The sequence below is a fragment of the Nothobranchius furzeri genome, chromosome 12 (assembly GCF_043380555.1).
Source record: "Nothobranchius furzeri strain GRZ-AD chromosome 12, NfurGRZ-RIMD1, whole genome shotgun sequence".
In the NCBI taxonomy this organism is placed as follows: Eukaryota; Metazoa; Chordata; class Actinopteri; order Cyprinodontiformes; family Nothobranchiidae; genus Nothobranchius; species Nothobranchius furzeri.
The window spans coordinates 14,618,881-14,638,591 of NC_091752.1; the positions used below are offsets into that span (position 1 = coordinate 14,618,881).

Sequence of the window (19,711 nt, forward strand, 5' to 3'; positions counted from 1 at the left end):
TGCAGCAGATCTTCAGTTTCTTCCGAAGTCCAGCATTCTCCATGAAGGCCTTCTCCTGATGAGCTCTTTTCACTCTGTCTCCTTCAGTCCCACTTCTCCTGCTGATGGTTGAGTCAGACACTTCTTGGCCTTTTGCCCAATTTTACTCCCAGAAGCAAATTCTGATCCCTTGGATTCTTCATGAAGGGTTTGTCCACTTCTGAGATGCTTTATCTTCAGTTGATCTTCTTTTATCCCAGCTTGGATGCTTGTTGTGCAGTTGGGCCCCTGTCTTCTGGCTGATTTTACTCGCATAAGCAAGTTCAGTGTGTTTCAGTGTGGGTCCAATCTTATCTCTGTGGCCCACCTGTTGACTCCGTTTCTTGCCACTGTCTTTGGCATGTGGGAACTTGCAACAGTTTCAATTCAGTTTTATTTATATAGCGCCAAATCACGACAAGAGTTGTCTCAAGGCACTTCACATAATAAACATTCAAATTCAGGTCAGTTCATTAAGCCAATCAGAAATAATGTTTCCTATAAGGAACCCAGCAAATTGCATCAAGTCACTGACTAGTGTCAGTGACTTTACAGCAATCCTCATACTAAGCAAGCATAAAGCGACAGTGGAGAGGAAAACTCCCTTTTAACAGGAAGAAACCTCCAGAGAATCCTGGCTCAGTATAAGCAGCCATCCTCCACGACTCACTGGGGATCGAGAAGACAGAGCAGACGCACACACACACACACACACACACACAGTTATATTGTGATTTCTTAGTAAATATTCTATATATTCTGTTTGTATGTAGATGTAGCAGGACTGATTGGCGTCTCAACCAGTTGATCGGCCAGCCTATTACACATATTAATCAAACCAGCCAACCATTAAAACATGTTACAGATGATAACAACTCTACTGCTTGTACTATAAGATTAATGCACACAATTTAATACAATTAACTGCATGTGTGTGTTTGCCCTGAATGTGTTCGTGCACATGGTTCACACGTGCAACCATCAAGAGCAAAGTAGAAATTCACTGAAAGAAGGTGAATTGACTACATATTAATTTGGTACAAGTGTGAACCTAGAGCCCCACGACTGTTATTATTTTAGGTACGGAGAGTGATCACGCTAGATCAAACAATGGGCTGAGACAATGTCTTCCTCCAAACTTGAGTTTATTTATACACAATGCATAAAACAAGTTCTTCTATGTAAAAAAAAAAAGAACAAGACAGTTTATTGGACAAGATGGCGCCCGTGTGTGTGGCACGCTGTCTGTCTCACGGACACTCTCCTCTGTACATGTTTATTCTTTTTTTGGTTCTTGCGCTTTGTGTGGACAGTGCATCCCTACTGCTGACTTAAGCCGGGCGTACACTGTGCGACTTTTTCACTCGCAGCGTTCAGCTTCAGCTCCAACTGTACGATTTCCTCGCAGAGCAGATCTCACGAGTCATGTGCTCACACTGCACAACCCAGTTCTCGCATGCAACCTGACTGCTCACACTGTACGTCTGGTAGCAACACGTCGGCCCTAAAAATATGCTAAAAATAGCAGTTTTTACTCAACACGTTAGACTTTTTTGTCTTGTTTTGCCTGTTGTCCATCAGGAAAGCTGCAGGAGGACACACAGGGATTTATGGGGGTTGGATGAGGAAAACGAGATAAAGAAAGTAAATCTGTGTTTTGTGATCAGTTTAATTTGACATGAACACGACAAACACTCTTTCTTGAAAATCTTTGTGAGAAAAAAAACGTGTAGAAACAAAAATGAACAGCGTGTGTTATTAGGGAAATAGCGAGCGGCGTTGATGCAGGATTGCGCATGCGCCATGAGCGGTTCTGACACTTCTTGGGTCGCAGCTGCTCGCAGCGCCGCTTCAACAGTGCGATACCCTCACGAGGGACGAGCGAAATATCAAACACTCCAGAAGTCCGTGCGACCTCACGACTGCTGATTGGCAGCTGGTCACGTGGTGTTAATCGCCTCTCGTAACCCCCTGTACACTACACGACCGCTCGGCGCAAAACTCGCCCCGATGTCGTGGATTCTCGCACGACTGGAAAATCGGCTCAAAAAAGTGACAAAGTCGCACAGTGTACGCCCGGCTTTATGATCGAGCAACACTTCTGGAACTCCGGCCTGATGTTGGTTTCATCAGCCTGGTGATTGTGACGAGCCAGGGGGATTTTAGTCCCCCACGCTCATTTCGGAGCCTCTCGGTGCCACCCGTCCCTCTGCGGTGTGCATCCAGTCGCCATCAGTGGAAGAGGCGCCGCCGGCATTGTGGCTGCTGAGGTGGGAAACATGTTCACCTACGTGCCAAACCGCCCCAGTCCTGGAAAGAGCTCGCCGGGCTGTTTGGGCCTGGACGTCTTCTCGTGGCGCAATCTCGTTTGTTGGTGGAAGATCTTCCACCATCCTGCTTGGTGCCATTGGTGGGCTTCGACTTGGATGCTCCATCGCAACGTGTATTCCGGGGGGTTTGCTACCGCTGGAACGGTGCCAACCTTGCTAATCTGCGTCATGTGGACTACGTGTCGACTGCATCTGTGTATCTGGATTCTGCTGCTACTGGACCAAAGACGTTATCGTCGGCTCGCCTCGGCCTGGTTAATGCAAGGTCGGTAATGAACAAAACTTTTATTCTGAAAGACTTCTTTGAAGAACAAGGGCTCGATTTTTGGGGTGTTTGTGAAACCTGGATGCCGATAGGAGACACGAGTGCCCTGTTGGAATTATTACCTGCAGACTGTAGTTGTTTTAATGCGCCAAGAACTGCGGGCAGGGGCGGGGGGCTCCTCATTGTTTATAAATCAAGTTTTAACTGCAAACAGATTATCCCTTTAAGTCCTTTTTCTAGTTTTGAGGTTTGCTCTTTTGAACTTGGACCTTTTCCTCTACTTTTTGTGGCGTTAATTAATCGCCCGCCTGGACTGAATGTGGAATTGTTAAAAGACTTTGCTGATTTCTTGGCTATGAATGTGTTGAAATATGATCAGATTTTGATTGTAGGAGATTTTAACATCCATATTTGTTGCCCTGATAAGACGATGGTCGTGGACTTTTTGCACCTGTTAAGTTCACTGAATCTTTCTCAGTGGGTTAAGGGTCCTACACATGTGAAGGGACACTCTTGACCTAGTTCTTTCCTCTGGTCTTCAGTCCATTAATGTGGACACGTTGAGGACTTTTTCTCAAGCCACTCTCCGATTTTATGTAATTTTAGTGTTCTGTCTCAGCAGGTCCCAGCTTCTCTTCCTGAGAGGCGCAGTTGTGCCATAAATCCTGCTAAGGTGGCGAAATTCAGTGAGTGCTTTAGTCTAGCAGGACAGGATCTTCTCTTAGCCCACCTCCCTGTTGAAGAGTTTATTATTCGTTTTGATACGCTATGCACATCTGTTTTGGATGATGTTGCTCCCTTTAAGATTAGGAAAGAAGGGCATAGGGCAGAGCCAGGGCTCCAGGCAGGCCTGCAGGAGAGCTGAGCGAAAGTGGAAGCAAGACAAACTTCATGTGTCCTATGAAATTTATAAAAAGTCACTCTTTGATTACTAGGAAGTGATACGACAGGCTAGGATCAGATACTATGCCAACACTGTGGAATCAATTGTCATGACCCACAAACTCTCTTTAAGGTAATTGATTCAGTACTGGAAACTGCAACTTCTACCTCCAGGTCCACGGCTGCGATGGCCGGGACATGTGAAGATTTTCTTCAATACTTTGTGGACAAGATAGTGATGATTTGGGCAGCTATTGTAGGCCGCACTCCTGTTTTCGTGGCACCTATGCCACTTAGGGCAAACCAGCCAGCCTTCCAGACTATATTTATGACAGAGCTAGAGGAACTCATTTCTAAGCAAAAACCTTCTGGTTCCCCTTATGATGCTCTTCCCCCAAGGATGCTTAAGGAGGCTTTTCTGTTCTGGCCCCTTATATACTGGTTATCTTAACTACCAGTCTGGCCTCTTGTGTGGTTCCCCTTACTTTTAAGAGGACTGTTGTACGACCACTGCTGAAAAAGAAGGGGATGGATGAAACTGTGTTAGCTTGAGAGGGTTGTATATTTACAGTTGGTTGCATTTTTAGACACTCACGAACTCTGTGAGATCTTTCAGTCAGGGTTCGGAGCAGGTCACAGTACCGAGACTGCACTTTTAATGGTTCTTAATTATGTTTTTTAGCTTGTGACGGGGGGATGCTGTCATTCTTTTGGTCTGCGGCCTTTGACATGGTCGATCATGACATACTTTTGGATCAGCTATAACATTGGGCGGGAATTACTGGTGCAGGAGTTTTTGTGTCAGTGTAGGTGAAACCTCCTCGACCTGGGCGGGACTCAAGTGGGGTGTGCCACAGGGGTCTGTACTGGGTCTGCTTCTTTTTGCCATCTACATACTACCGTTGGGGAATTTTCTTCGGCGGTTCGGCATGCGTTTTCATTTTTATGCTGACGACTGTCAGATCTACCTCCCCCTTCAGCGGGGGGTCGATGGGTCAGTATCAAAGCTTGTAGATGCCTTAGAGGATGTGCGCTCCTGGATGGCTACAAACTTTTTACATCTGAATGACGCTAAGACTGAAGTAATTGTACTTAGCCCTGGCATGTCTACATGCCCATGCGATGCTGTGAATCTGGGCCCTTTAGCATCCAACGTGAAGACCACCGTCCGAAATTTGGGAGTGCAACTGGACTTAGCCCTTAAATTTGATGCACAAATCAACCAGGTTGTGCGATTGTGTTTTTTTAACTTACGCTGACCAGCCAGAATTAAGCCCCTGCTATCCAGAGTACATTTAGAGACTGTCACACATACTTTTGTTCTTTCATGGCTCGACTACTGCAATGCACTGTATGCCGGCCTTAGTCAGGGTGCGGTAGCACGCTTGCAGTTAGTACAAAACTCAGCCGCTAGGTTCGTGACAGGCACTAGGTGCAGGGAACATATCACCCCTGTGTTGGCATCCCTTCATTGGCTACCTGTGCAATACAGGGCAAAATTCAAGGTCTTGGTACTGGCATACAAGGCCTTACAAGAACTGCTCCAGTATATCTTGGCAACCTTTTGCATAGGCATGCCCCCTCGCGGGCCCTTCGCTCAGCCGGCAGGGAGCTGTTGATGGTTCCACGCACTAAGTGCAGGTCAGGGGGGGACCGTGCGTGCTCTGTGTTGGCACCTGCACTTTGGAACCAGTTGCCTTTGGTGGTGCAACAGTCACCCTCATTGGGGGTTTTTAAGACTCGCCTTAAGACCCATTTTTTTGTCAAGGCATTCTAGGATTAGCATATTTTACCCGGTTTCGATGCCCTGGCCTCTTAATCTTTTTTAGGATTTTATTTTTTGCTTTTACTCTCCTCTTTTAATTGATTTTATGTTGGTTTTATGATTGTTATATTTTATTCTGGAGGTTTTATGTTTTTATTGTGTTGCGTTCAGCACCTTGGGCATCTGCATTGGTCGCAGAAGGGGCTTTAAGAATAAATGAAATGAAATGAAGTGAAATGAAAACCCCCAGAGGGGACTATTGACACCTTCTGCTGGAGGAGGGAGGCAAAACAACCAGGGCTGTGTAACATGCATTTACTTAATACACACGGCAATCATCATGCAAACAAGAAAAAGAATAAAAACATGCACTATTATCCACACCAACTTGTAATAAGGCTGAGCTAAAGATGCAGAAATCAAGCAAGGGGCGTAGCTCACTAAGCGCCGACGTCACGTTAGTTCCATAGGAACCACAGAAAGTCCCAGCCTCAGAGTAGGAGCTACAGTTGTTCTAGGAACTACGGTAAAAGGTTCCTAGTTCCTACTGTCCGACACGCAAAAGGGGGCTCGAAAGGTCCTAGGAACTACAGAAGGTTCCTACAGTCTGAATGCGCCTTATGAGGACACACACAGCAATTTAATAAAATAATGTGGTTAAGAGTCTCCAAAAGCCACACATGCCTGCCTTTGTTTATCTTATTATGGTGGACACCGCGGTCTTTCGCCCAGCGGCTCGGGGATTTCCACATTCCTGAGAAGTCCTTCAGATTTACAGTATATGCATACCTGTCAAGTTTTGGATTTGAAAATAAGGGAAAATTTACAACACCCGCAGCGAGCCAACACACCACCACAACCGAGCTCTAGTATATCTTACATTGTAAGATAGGTGTACAAAAAATCTATAATAACCACTTTTCAACCACTTACTACAATTCGGTGATCAGAATCTGAGGCCTACCTTTGTTGACATTGAAATGCTGTGAACATTCTGTTATAATACAGCCTAAATGAAAACACAAAAGGGGAAATGAAGCATATTTATTGATTTTACATTTTTCATTTTATATACAAGTCAACACATTACTTCCTGTTTATTTCACATTGCTTGTCTTTAAGTTAAACATTTAGATTTTATTTTCATTACACATTTTCTTTAGATGTATCATATTCACTCATGTGGCTCTCTGACATTCACTAATGACTTATTATACAAATGTGTTGCAGATTTAGCATTCTTTAACACTTTTTTGGAAGGAGTGTATTTGTAGGCTGGGCCAGAGTGGTTGATTTTACATGACAGTAAAGCACAAACAGTGCTGTTGTCTAATGACATCCTATTCTCTGTAACAATCTTTCTCACCATACTAAACACCCTTTCAGAACTGGCATTGCTGTGGGGAATGCAGAGTAAAGCCTTCATTAATCTGGGCAGCTCACTGAACCTCACATCCTTCCCTAGCAGGCCCCAGAATCTGTCAATGTTGTCTTCTTGGGGGAGTTGCTTGCTATCTGTCACCTGGTAGTCAATGAGTTCCTCTCTCAGCCTATCTTCACTCAAGCTCAACTGAGGGAACATGGCCCCTAGCCTTTCCACTGTAAAATAAAGAAAGTGTTGCAAATCTAAACCATGCAATATTTAATCAATTCAATCATTCTATCAATGGAGAACTGCCCTAACATCTACCTGCCCCTGGAGGAATGTCGAGGCGAGCAGCAGGGTCCAGCACTTTCAAGTCCCTCAGGAGTGGATGGTCAAGGGGAAAGGAGGAGAACATCTTCTGAAGCGCTGTTTCATAGAACCTTCTCACAGATCTACAACAGCGTAAGAGTAAAAAACTGCATTAGTGGCAGCATTTTACGCACAGTACAGCATATTCTCTCATACTGATGATGAGAATTATTAAACAGCTGGGTAATATACTCACTGAAAGCTGAAAGATGTTCTTCTCAGTGGACATGGGAAGCTCTACGCTTTTCATGAAGGCCTTTGTGTCTGCTCCAATAAAGAGCTCCTCATCAGCCAACTGATGTCCTTGTCCATACTCCACCTCCCTGAGAGGTATACCTACAATGGCCCTGGCTGGTATGAGGTAGCCCAGGATCCTCCTAATCAGCCTGCACATTTCCTCTTCCAGTCTGTGAATTTGTACTCCCTCTGACTGTAGAAAATATCATGGGTCACAACAAAATATAAGTGAATTAAGAATGCTACAATTAGCAAAATCACATTTAATATTTACACATACATTCAATAACACTGACACCCACCTGGAAGGCAATATTAAAATCAGATAAAGGTTTAAGGTCAGCAGTCAGGAACATGAAGTAGATCTTCATGACTGGGTCACGCAGATGGCTGGCTAAATCATGTATTTTGGCACTCCTCTCCACCTCCTCATGACTGTTGAAGTAGGCCTAGAGTACATAGGGAAACAAGGTGGCAATAGTTAAATAAAAGGAAAACACAGAATAGTAAGCTGTATGTATCTGCTGGAGTTACCATCCTTACCTGCAGTGCGTCCCACTGGTTCAACACTCTCTGGACACAGGTTAACAGACTCAGCCATCGGGTGCTGCAGTACCTGAGGAGCTTCAGGTCTTTTTGCACTGTAATATAGACAATTATTTAGTTAGTGGCTGGAAATGTATGTGCATGTTTGAAGAGTATCAACTGCAGGCCTATTTATTTATAAGAATTTACCTTTTATCAAAGTGGGTGTATATCCCAACCAGGAAGTCTTCCACTGGTACCTGTGCTGCTTTGATGGCACAGCCAGTGGCCAGTTGTGCTAGGTGGCAGATGCAGCCAAGGTCCTGGACGTGGGGCTGGCTGGTCTTCAGTCTGCTGATAACAGAGTTGTGTCTGCCTTTCATGACACTGGCGTTATCAGAGTTAAAGGCTATCAGGTTCTCCCATGGAATTCCTCTTTTTCTATTGGAAACATGAAAAAAATGCCATAAAATGTCTTACACTAAATGTAAGATTATAATTAAATGCAAATTACTACACACGTCAACAACACAGTGCAGTTCCCCTACCTTAATGCTTCACTCAGCTTTTCATACAGATTTTCTGCATTTCCCACATTACATATGGGCATCTCCATGAATTTTGTAGCGACCTGCAGAGTGGTCTCATCGTAGAGTCTGGTCAGGATGACAAATTCTTTGTCTGTTTTTCTATTGTTCGACTCGTCACACATCAATGAAAAGGGCTGCGATCGGCATGTTCTGGCCAACTCATCATCAAGCTCTGCTACTATGGCACCTGTGGAGTGAATGCCCAGTAACGTTAGCTAGCAATTTGCCACCAATATGCCTGCTGGACATGATTATGAATATGTATACACTTTCATAATATTTATACTTAATTTGAATCAACTTACATTTGATAAGTTGCGTAGATTTGGTTTTTCCCGCAGAATATTTTCGTGCAATAGCAGAGTCCGGGAACATCTCAGCTACACACTTGTTGAAGTCGTCACAGAAGGTGAAAGAAACATTGTTTTTGGCACACAGCATTGCCATTTTAACCTCCGCATTTATGACCTGGTCAGACTCTGTGGTATTCCTAGTTACAAATGCCGACATCGTCTGGGCATGTTTCTGTGCTTCTAGCCAGCGCTTGTGCTTGGTTGATTTCTCATGCTGACTGACATCATTACTTCCCCCGTGGGAGACACTAAAGTCGCAACTGCAAATCTTACAAAAAGCGTGACTTTGTCCCATCCTGCTCTTCTTTAGAAAAGTAAATTCGCTGTCCCATTTTTCTAGATATTTACACGATTTCTTTGATTTTTTGGCAGGAATGCCTTCTTCACTTCCATCCATCATCGCTCTCGTTTGTTGTTCCTGTTATGTTCCCGCTGTCTGCACAAATCTCGCGACAACCAGTTCTCGCGAGGCTACAGATAATTTTAAAGAGGCAGAGGAATTTTAAAAATACGGGAGATTTACGGGAAAATAATAATTTGGGAGGACGGCAGGAAAGCAAAGTAAAATACGGTAGTTTCCCGGCCAAAACGGGAGACTTGACTGCTCACACTGTACGTCTGGTAGCAACACGTCGGCCCTAAAAATATGCTAAAAATAGCAGTTTTTACTCAACACGTTAGACTTTTTTGTCTTGTTTTGCCTGTTGTCCATCAGGAAAGCTGCAGGAGGACACACAGGGATTTATGGGGGTTGGATGAGGAAAACGAAATAAAGAAAGTAAATCTGTGTTTTGTGATCAGTTTAATTTGACATGAACACGACAAACACTCTTTCTTGAAAATCTTTGTGAGAAAAAAAACGTGTAGAAACAAAAATGAACAGCGTGTGTTATTAGGGAAATAGCGAGCGGCGTTGATGCAGGATTGCGCATGCGCCATGAGCGGTTCTGATACTTCTTGGGTCGCAGCTGCTTGCAGCGCCGCTTCAACAGTGCGATACCCTCACGAGGGACGAGCGAAATATTAAACACGCCAGAAGTCCGTGCGACCTCACGACTGCTGATCGGCAGCTGGTCACGTGGTGTTAATCGCCTCTCTTAACCCCCTGTACACTACACGACTGCTCGGCGCAAAACTCGCCCCGATGTTGTGGATTCTCGCACGACTGGAAAATCGGCTCAAAAAAGTGAAAAAGTCGCACAGTGTACGCCCGGCTTTACCTTCCCTAAATTGGCTACCTGTTAAATTCAGAATAGATTTTAAGATCCTTCTTCTCACATATAAAGCTCTTAATAATCAAGCTCCATCATACATCAGTGATCTGATTCTTCTATACGTTCCTAACTGAGCACTTCGCTCTCAGACTGCAGGTTTACTGGTGGTTCCCAGAATATCTAAAAATAGGATGGCAGGCAGATCTTTTAGCTATCGGGCTCCTCTCCTGTGGAACCATCTCCCAGCCTTAGTCCGTGAGACAGACACCTTGTCTACTTTTAAGAATAGGCTTAAAACATTTTTATTTGATAGGGCCTATGGTTAAAATCTGATGTTAGCCCAGATCTGGACAAGTGGGGGAGTAGAGGGAGGTGGAGTGTACAGTCGGTAAAGACGGCTCTCCCTTGCCCTGCCTCCAACATGCCTCCATCTAAATAGGATATATTATCCAGAGTTATCTCTGTAGTTATGCTGCTATAGGCTTGGACTGCTGGAGGATACACTGACCACTTTCCACACTCGACTACTTTCTTCTACAATCTGCTCATTAACTGTATTATTTTCTGCAATTTCAGCTGTTAACTTTATTTTCTCTCTAAGTGTTTTTCTCCCCAGAAGAAGCTACAATGATGTTCTGCTGAGCGTTCTGCTGAGCTTTGGTGGCCTCATGGAGGGGGCCATTAATTAGCACACTGCTGCTAACCACTTAAACATTCTCCCTCTCCTGATAATAACTTTTTGCTTTCCTTGACATTGGATGTGCTACTACTAGTTTACCCGTTTATAGATTCACTAGGAAAAATACAATAAAGTTTATCTCTCACAATGTAACCATAGAAACATTGCTTGGTGTGTGTGTGTGTGTGTGTGTGTGTGTGTGTGTGTGTGTGTGTGTGTGTGTGTGTGTGTGTGTGTGTGTGTGTGTGTGTGTGCGTGTGTGCCTGCTCTGTCTTCTCGATCCCCAGTGAGTCGTGGCGGATGGCTGCTTATACTGAGCCAGGATCCTCTGGAGCACATATGTCAGAGTCAAGGCCCGCGGGCCAGATGCGGCCCGCGGAGCATTTTTATGTGGCCCGTGAGATAAATATCAAAAATATATTAAAACTGGCCCGCTGGCCGATTTTACCGCAAAGATTTCAACTCCCATGATGCTTTACGGCGTTAGCGCGGAGCCAACGCGCCCCCTCCTTTGTGTTTTTCCAGCGCCTGCTGCCAGTGTCAGCAGCTCCGCTGTCTCGGACGAACACTCCTCTCACTCAGCGCTGAGTTCACTCAGCTATTTTCTGACGTTGAAGCCCAGAAATGGAGATTCTATCCGCTCAGTAATGTGTTCACGACTGAAAGAGAAAGTTTTCCAACTAACTTCCAGACACAGCCGATATAACTCCAGCGACACGCTCAAACCAGCATGACTCTGTGGTTGCTGTCGTCGTGTTTCCTCCCCGACACACAACAACGTGGTCAAGCTGCTCAGACATGTTCATCAGCACAAACCTATGTGAGCACCTGTTGTCATCTAATGTTGTCATTATTATGATGAAGATGAACAAAACAACAGGAATCTCCTCCTCAGCTCAGATCAACCCCATGATGCAGGTATCTGGCTGGAACAGGTGAGCATCACAGTAAACCAGTGGAGCAAACTGAGCTTTAAATATGTTGGTTTGATGCTCTTTTTCTGCTCCAAAACATGAAAGTTAACAGGTGAGATGTTGCATTTTCATTTAAGATAAAATTATATTTTTATTTTGTTGTTGGCCCGTGAGAAAAGATTTAACCTACAGTAAACAGGAAGTGGAAAGGCTGCAGATAGATGAATAGAATAGAAAATCCCTTTATTGTTCCTCAGTGGGGAAAGCTATATGTCACAGCAGCGATGACACTTGTTACAGGAGGAAAAAAGGAGAATAAAAAATAAGAAAAATTAATAAACAAGAAAACATAAATTCTGAATAGATTTTAAAAATGCTGATTATACCACAAGTAATGAATACCACTGATGCCTTTTATTTGTAACTGACTTGCTCGTGTGTAATTTGGTTATTCCACATTCAGTGTTAATGCAGAAATAAGTTTGTTTCCAAATTTAAAGGTTCAAAATTGCATATATGTTGATAAAGAAAATGTACAAATTTGCCGTCACTTTTTCAAAAATATTAAGTTTGGCCCTTGACGCCGTCCCAGTTTCATTTCGGCCCCGTGTGAGTTTGAGTTTGACACCCCTGGCTCTGCAGTCCACCTACACCTGAAGGACAAGGGACACACCTTTGAAGATGATAATCTACACATTCTGGAAAGAGAAGATAGATGGTTTGAGAGAAGAGTAAAGGAAGCTGTCTATGTCAAACGTGAACAACCTACTTTAAATAGGGGAGGGGCTTTGATTTCACCTTTCCAGTGCCTATAATGCAGCTTTGGATCTCATTTCTAGGCAGTTTCAGTCTAGGTCACACCTTCCTGCATCCAATAAACACGACGACTCATCGGGGGTAGAGAGGAGGGGTACCCAGAGTAGTTTCTGTCAAACATCGCCTCGTCTTGGATGAACAGTACACACTGCTCGGGCCAAGAAACAAGGAGCAGAAAGCGACGACGTCATCAAGTCCCCTCAGGTCAAACAGCTGGAACTAGGTGTGAAAGAATGAACTCAGAATACTAAAAGGGGAAATGAGTCGTGCACGGTTGCAGAGTAAAAGGGGAACTGAAAGGGTGTGCTTATAAGATCTGCAGCAGAAACAGCCGTGATCAAACATGAGTAATGTATAACATGCACTGTGATTGGAGCTATTTGGTGATGACCTGGAGCTGACGACATTTAAGGTATAGAACCCGTGACTGGGGACAAATCGGGGGCTCTCGTCTAGAGAGAGTCCGAAGAGAGGGTTTGCTTAATCAGAGCGATGGAACAAGCTTTGTTTGGTCTTGGAACACCAGCGCTGGCTGTGAAAAATAATACCAACGGGTGTGTGATGCACTAACACATGAGTCCAGGACGGAAGGTCTTCTACCCAATACAGAGGGATCAACGTCCACACTGGCACCTATGGAATCGACGACTGGTCACTGGCCTACTAACGCAGGTTCTCCTGTAATAGGAGCTCTCACCGATCCCAAAACAATAAAACTCACCGGAGTTCTAGATACGAAAGGGAAAGAAGGGATTTTAAAACTAACCAGATTTCTCTTGCAGCTTTCCAGCTGTTCCATCAAAAGACTTCAATCTTCCAGGATTTGGTATTAGCACTTTACTTTTAATCATTTACTATTTTACATGTTTTACTATATAAAGTTTTCTTGCTTACATTTTTGCTTTGCATATCACACATACTCAAGGTTTTAATGTTAATCAAAAGCTTTTACATTTTACATTATCAACCAAAACCATCTGAACCCTTTGATGCATGAATTATGAAATCTTCTACCATGATTTCTGTAACAAGTTTTTTCATTCATCTTTAGGTGTGAATGAAACACATTTCAACAAATATTTTTGTTAATTTAATAATTTACTAATAATTTATTACATGTCCACCTCAGTGCACAGTGTGCATTCTGAACATGAAATATGTTGGCTGGACTTACTGAAGTCCAAATGGAGGGGCTCACATGAAATAAAGTCTTCAACAGCTTTGCTTAATAGCAAAAATAAATAAAACTGTTGTGAGTACCTGTCCACTGTAGTGACCATTATGCATCAAAAGGGTTAAAACAACCAAATCAAACAAAAATAAAACATATGGAAATGATATTCTTTTTGATCATTTCCTTTTTTATAATCTTCAGCTTGATTATCCACAACAGGGATACAGTTACAGATGAGTAGGGGGGATAAATAAACTTGTTCCATCAACCTTATCACACTTTTACTCATCTCTTATCTGCTTGGAGTGAATTTACTATATTTGTAACTTTTCATTCATTAAAAGGGTTTCCTTTATTTAAACCCAAAAAGAGAACATGGTCTCTGGTTCTTGACTTTTAACCTAGATAAGTCACTAGATCTACTCATAAACCAAACTCTGTTCTCATAACGGGAGTTTTGGTCTAGGATAACTAAACTCCCCCCCTTCTAGAGACCCCAACCCCGGACGAGTTACGAGTGAAAGCAGCATCGCCTGGAGCTGGTGTGACCCGTCTACAGGGCTTTGCATCCGTATCCCAGGTTACCCTCGCCTCGGCCACAGACGAGTGGAGTCCAGGACCAGGAGAGTGTGGAGAAGATTTCTCCTTGGCCAACACTTTTCCCTGGACTCAGATCTGAGAGGTAAGTCCAGAGGGCAGTGCCCACTTTCAGCTATAAAGTCTGGCATTGTTGCTCGCGCAGTTGCAAAAGACTTGCAAGCTGAAGCTTTGCTTGATTAAATGTATTTAGTCAAGGGGTTGCCACCTGTTGGATCACAAATAAATGCATTAAATGCTATGTGCTGATTGTTGCTCTGACTTTCCAGTTAAAATTAGAAAGACGATCTGACGGAAATGGAATAAGCAAGCAAAGTATAAAGGCAGAGGTGAAGCTTTAGAAGAGAAACCTTTAATCGTAGAGGGAGATTAATAACCTCTCTAAAAGTTAACCCACGTCGTTCACCACAGTTTCTGCTCGTTAAACAACAACAGACAGCTACAGCTTATAAGCTTGACTCTCCCATATTCCAGTTAGAACTGACAAAGCTCCTCAGATTAAAAGCCAAACTTCTTCAAGGAACCAAACAAGTCTAGCTGCCTTCATTTGAACCCTTTGGATTACCATGACCTGGATGACTGACAACCTTCAGCATCAAACTGAAACATTAGCTTCTATTTTGGTTAACGTATGAAAGTCCGCTCTGCAGCAGCCTCTTCATGAGCTCACCACAACTCATGTTAATGCAGAAGCATTTGTTATTCCAGTCCCTGTGGCAGCGGATCGCGGATTCAGCCAGAACATAAAACAGCAAAAAGTCTGTCTGAGGCAAAGTGAACCTCACGGCTGTAGATGTTTCAGTTTTTCCCTGGAGACATATGATCACGCACAAGCAGATGACCAGTTCAGGTTTTCACGGAGCAGCAGGATGGTGAGAGAGCGTCCTGGCCTCAAGTGGAAGCATTACATTGCATTGTTTACCGGGGCGCTTTAAATATCCAAGATAGTTAAATTAAAACAGAAATGTAATGGTGTTGAATGTTAATTATTATTATTTAAAAATAAAAGTAACGGAAAGAAGCTTATCATGACCTGTTTTTAACCCTGCGATCAGAACGATGGGGAAAAAACTCTAGTATATGTAAGGAAAAATAATGTTTAATCACATATGTGACAATCATATATTCATTTTTATGGTTAATCATCAGTATGCTTTGTGAAAATGAGGTTTGATCACACAGGTATTTATATGCTTATAATTAATCACCTGTATGTTGATCCCCATATTAATCATTTCAATGTTCGGGTGTTACTCACGTCCCTTTGAACTGAACGATGCATATACCAAATGGATGACTCACCTGTGACTGGTACAGCCTAGCACTGAGTTAGACCTATATCTGATTTATGCAGGCTGATACTGCTAGAAGTTTCAGCTTGTGCTGAAGGAGATTCTCAACAGGGGAAGGCCAGGTGCAGACTAGACCATCTAAAAGCTGTTCAAAGGGAAAAAGCCAGGGCGTAGGCCATCGCAGCCTTAGCAAAGGAAGATAGGGTGGGAAGCAGATGGGGCAATGTGTCTCCCATCTTATCTGGAGGAGGGAGTGAAAGCAGTGAGGGATGTCAGCTACCAAGGCAACAGGTGATGGCCTTCAATAAAGTTAGGGAGGGGTCAACATGAAACTTTGCAGCATGAGAGGAAGAATACAAAGTTGTACATCTTGTAAAATCTTCAGATTTGTCACAGGGACTGGGGTGGCAGAATTTCTCCTAATGCATGTGGAAAATAAAGTGTGATGATTGCAACATAAGGCAACTTGTGGCTTACTTCTTGTCCCACGCCCCTGGTTGTAACTGCCTTCTATAATTTTGTACATAATTGTAACAGAAATGTTGTGATTGTATCTTTTCCTGCCTCTTGGCCAGGGCTCCCTCAAAAATGAGAACTTTAATCTCAATGGAACCTTCCTGGTTAAATAAAGAATATAAAAATAAGTAAATAAAATGTATTTAGATAATGAAACGTCAAAAAGGAAAATTACTTTACTTGTTTGTCAGTGCATTTGAAGAAACAACTTTAAATGTTATTTATTTAACCAGATGAGTCGATAGAGAACTCATTCTCATTTACAACAACGATCTGGCCAAGAGACAGCAGCAACAGACACATAATTAGCTTTACATCAAATAAAAACAGATGAGATCAAATCAAACAAGATTAAAATAAAAATAAAGTTAATAACAAAATTATTATAACAGGTGTAAAACTAACTTGTCTTTACTTTAAGTAATTGTTTGAGGAAGATATCACATGTTATGTGTGTTTTATTAGTCCCATTCTGAACACACAGGTGTGTTTTATTCTGCTCCAGCAGGTGGCGCGATTGCACCTTTACGCTGGTCACCGACCACCGGAAAAAGCAGAAACCGGAAGCTGCTAGCAGAGCTAGCTTGTTGTTCTGGTGTGTGAGGAGAATATTTGAGGCTCTGCAGTAAAAATGTCTTCACTTCAGTCTCTGGGAGAGTTGATCAGCTAAAGCGACTAACTGCTGCTGCTGCAGAAATCTTCTCACCAGGCTGTGGAAACTTTATTCTCCTCAACAACTTGGTGGAGTTCTTTCCAGAACCAGAGAAGATATTCTGCGGTCTTCGTGACAATCGGAGCTCCAGAATCAGGTTGTGGGTGAGAAAAGCTTTTCTCTAGACTTCCTGCCCTCTGGATCTGCTGCTGTTCCTTTGGCCTCTCTGAGAAACGCGCTCGTTTTGCTGCTTTCATCAGATTGAAGAGGTTCCCTCTTATCACGTCGGTCAAGTGAGCCGCACCTACAATTGAAGTGCGCGTTTATACTGTAGTTTACGGCAACACCCGTCGCGCTGCTGGAGAGGAGCTGAGATGAGCGACATAATGGGCTGATACCAGGATGACACAGAGCTGCTAAATGTGCCTTTTTGATAAAGGATAGAATTGTGTCTTTGAAAAAGGACACTAAGCATCCTATACATACATACTAAGTACCTCGAGTAATACCTGGTACCAAAGAACGAACTACTTTTACTGTGTACTTTTTCAGTAATTGTACTACAAATTATGTCCAAAAAGTCAAAAGTGCCGTGTTTGAGATGGGATAAAATGGTATTTGGGAAAAAGGACACTAAGTCACCTATACATACCTGCTAAGTACCAAGAGTACTACCTGGTACCAAAGTACGAACTACTTTTACTGTGTACTTTTTCAGTACCGTATTTTCACGACCATAGGGCGCACCGTGTTATAGGGCGCAGCTTCAGTTACCGGTGTCTTTTTGGTATTTAACACATACAAAAGGCGCACCAGGTTATAGGGCGCGGGCACGGTAAAACATCTGTGCGGGCTCGGGATCGGAACATATCAGTGCAAACCAGACATTGTGAAAATTATAAACGCCAACACGAACGACGGCTCACTTGACCGCAGTCTCTTATCAGACTCGCTCATCTGAGTTGGTCATGATGCAGGATCGCTGCTCGCTCTCTGATCCATCCTGCTCACACACTCTGACGGAAAAGCCCCGAATCTGAATGTGACTCTGGAGGAAAAAGCGGTTAGCTCTACTCCGTGAACTCTGGTGAGCAAAGGTCCTCTTTTCCAGACTGGATCTGTCCTCAGCTGATCAGAACCAAAGCGTTGGATCTTTAATCTCCTGCGTTGTTCTGAAGCAGCATCTTAATCAGCTCCTGCTTTGTTTCTATTGCAGCTGTTAGCTAAACACGGCTAAAGAAAACCTGCTACCACTTCAGGATCATCCATCAGCTGGGACTGATTCATCGTGTGCTCTTCACCACCTGGACAGCATGGACACAGGTACTGGTGGATGAATGAATGAATATATAGTCAATCTATGGTGGGACATTACAGTGAAATTATGAGAATGAGGTTCAATCTTTAAAATAATGATCTTTATATGTTTAGCACTACTGGGGCTCTAAAACCCCCCAAAGCTTTTTCATCACGACCAGTCATTCACTCATTCAGACTGTTGTATAACCTTGAAGTTTTGAGTGATTAGATCTCTCTAATGAATGATTTTTGAAGCCAAGTATAGTGGTCATGTGACTCGTATTGATCCAAAGAATTTTTTTTGTTTTGAGGAGAGTTAAAGTCCCAAAGTCGTCGTCACACACTGGTGAAGTTACGTCCTGCATTTGACCCGTCCCCATGGGGAGCGGTGAGATTAAGCTGTGGGAACTATTTGGTCTTCTGTCGGGTTTCAGTCACTACGAGAATCAGTCAGAGACAGGAGAGGTTTTCATCTTGTTCACGACCTACCTTTGTTGTAGCGTCAGTTACACATCATCATTTGACCAATCACAGTTGGGGAGACAGCATGCTGCAGACACGACGGCAGTGGTGCTGACAGCATGTATGACTGCTGTTGCTTCAGCATGTCACTGTGGTTTAGAGCTTAAAGGCCCAGTGTGTAAAAACATTTGACTCTTTAGCGCCACGCTGTTCAGAGTAAGTATTGCGGCTCCGTTAGCCCACACTAGGGCTGGGCTGTTTTTCCATTCGCCCATCATTAGTCCAGTAATTGATGATGGGCCGTGGTTGGTGCATGTGACTGATTACGGTATGATTCACTGACTGATTTGCGAACACAGAAGAAGTCTAAACATGGATATTTTTATGGATGTGCAGCACTAATTAGATTTTTCTTTTTGTTTAACTCACTCACTGCCAGCCGTTTCCTGATCAGAAAAGCCCTTCGCTGCCAGCGTTTTTCAGCATTTTTACTGTTTTTTTTAAGAGTCACAGAACGTTGCTCTAGGATGATGTCAATGCCAAAACTACCAAAACATAGCAAAGACTCACCTCTTACAGCAGGAAGAATCTGCGCATTTTGAGTGTTATATGTTCTTTCATAGTCCGTTGTCGAACTGTGATCGGCAGAAGCTTTTCCGGTTCTCGCCTCAAATTTTTTTTACAGCAGCGTTCCAAAATGATCTCCTAACACACGTCAGACTAGAGCCCTGCACTGAAGCCCTAGGCCCTCGGGTCGGCCCGGCCCTAGACTGTGTAATTACTTCGGACACGGGCTGGGCCGGGCGCCTTTATTTTTAATCAAATTCATTAAAAAAATTTAAACACTAAATCACTCAAGAAAAGATTCCCATCTGAACATCTGAGCTGGACACTGCTCAGCGCAGCTCACTGTCAGCGTGTACTACATAAGGTGCACAGCGAGCTGAAGATGTGGAGAGGGGCTTGGAGCATGTCGCAGAACCAGAGCGCATGCGGGAAGATTCCTCCCACTGAAGCGAGTGTTTTCCAAACCCTGTCTCTCAGAGAGACTTGTCACTTAGAAAATGTTCCCTGATTGTGAAACTTTGGTTGAATAGTGCTTGTTCCTGTCTCCAACGTGGCGACGCATCCAGGAGCCGTCTGAGGAGAAGCCCAGAATCTCACATCCTCTTCAGCTCAGAAAGCGCCGATATGATTACACACAAGCGTGACGCGTCAACCCGGTCTCACATTAAGACCGGGTTGGAACTGTTCAGGTTTACGCAGACAATCTTTACATTTAGAATTGGCTTACAGATGTAAAATTAATGCAGTAAAATATAAAGCATTTTATTTAAACATCCATTTGTTATTTTACAAGCACAGAGAGCCGCATCAGCTGGATGGAAGAGCCGCA

The 19,711-nt window shown here is 43.5% G+C and overlaps 2 protein-coding genes across 6 annotated transcripts in view; one reads left to right on the forward strand and one right to left on the reverse strand.

The window, feature by feature from the left end:
• The window catches only part of LOC139062079 (oocyte zinc finger protein XlCOF6-like), a 114,325-nt gene that overhangs the window by 43,148 nt on the left and 51,466 nt on the right, over positions 1-19,711 (forward strand). For 2 of the 5 annotated variants that reach the window (XM_070542319.1, XM_070542323.1), the window contains exons 1-2: positions 16,298-16,718; positions 17,771-17,877. In XM_070542319.1, the coding sequence (XP_070398420.1) occupies positions 17,868-17,877 (10 nt within the window). In that variant the 5' untranslated portion in view covers positions 16,298-16,718; positions 17,771-17,867. The other 3 variants (XM_070542322.1, XM_070542321.1, XM_070542320.1) reach the window with 3 other exon arrangements.
• LOC139062245 (uncharacterized) lies at positions 7,058-9,776 on the reverse strand. Its single transcript, XM_070543111.1, has 7 exons — positions 8,306-9,776; positions 7,968-8,198; positions 7,849-7,873; positions 7,776-7,805; positions 7,535-7,681; positions 7,192-7,425; positions 7,058-7,078 (listed from the first exon to the last, which is right to left on the reverse strand). The coding sequence occupies exons 1-7, from the start codon at positions 8,467-8,469 to the stop codon at positions 7,058-7,060; spliced, it is 852 nt and encodes a 283-aa protein (XP_070399212.1). The 5' UTR covers positions 8,470-9,776.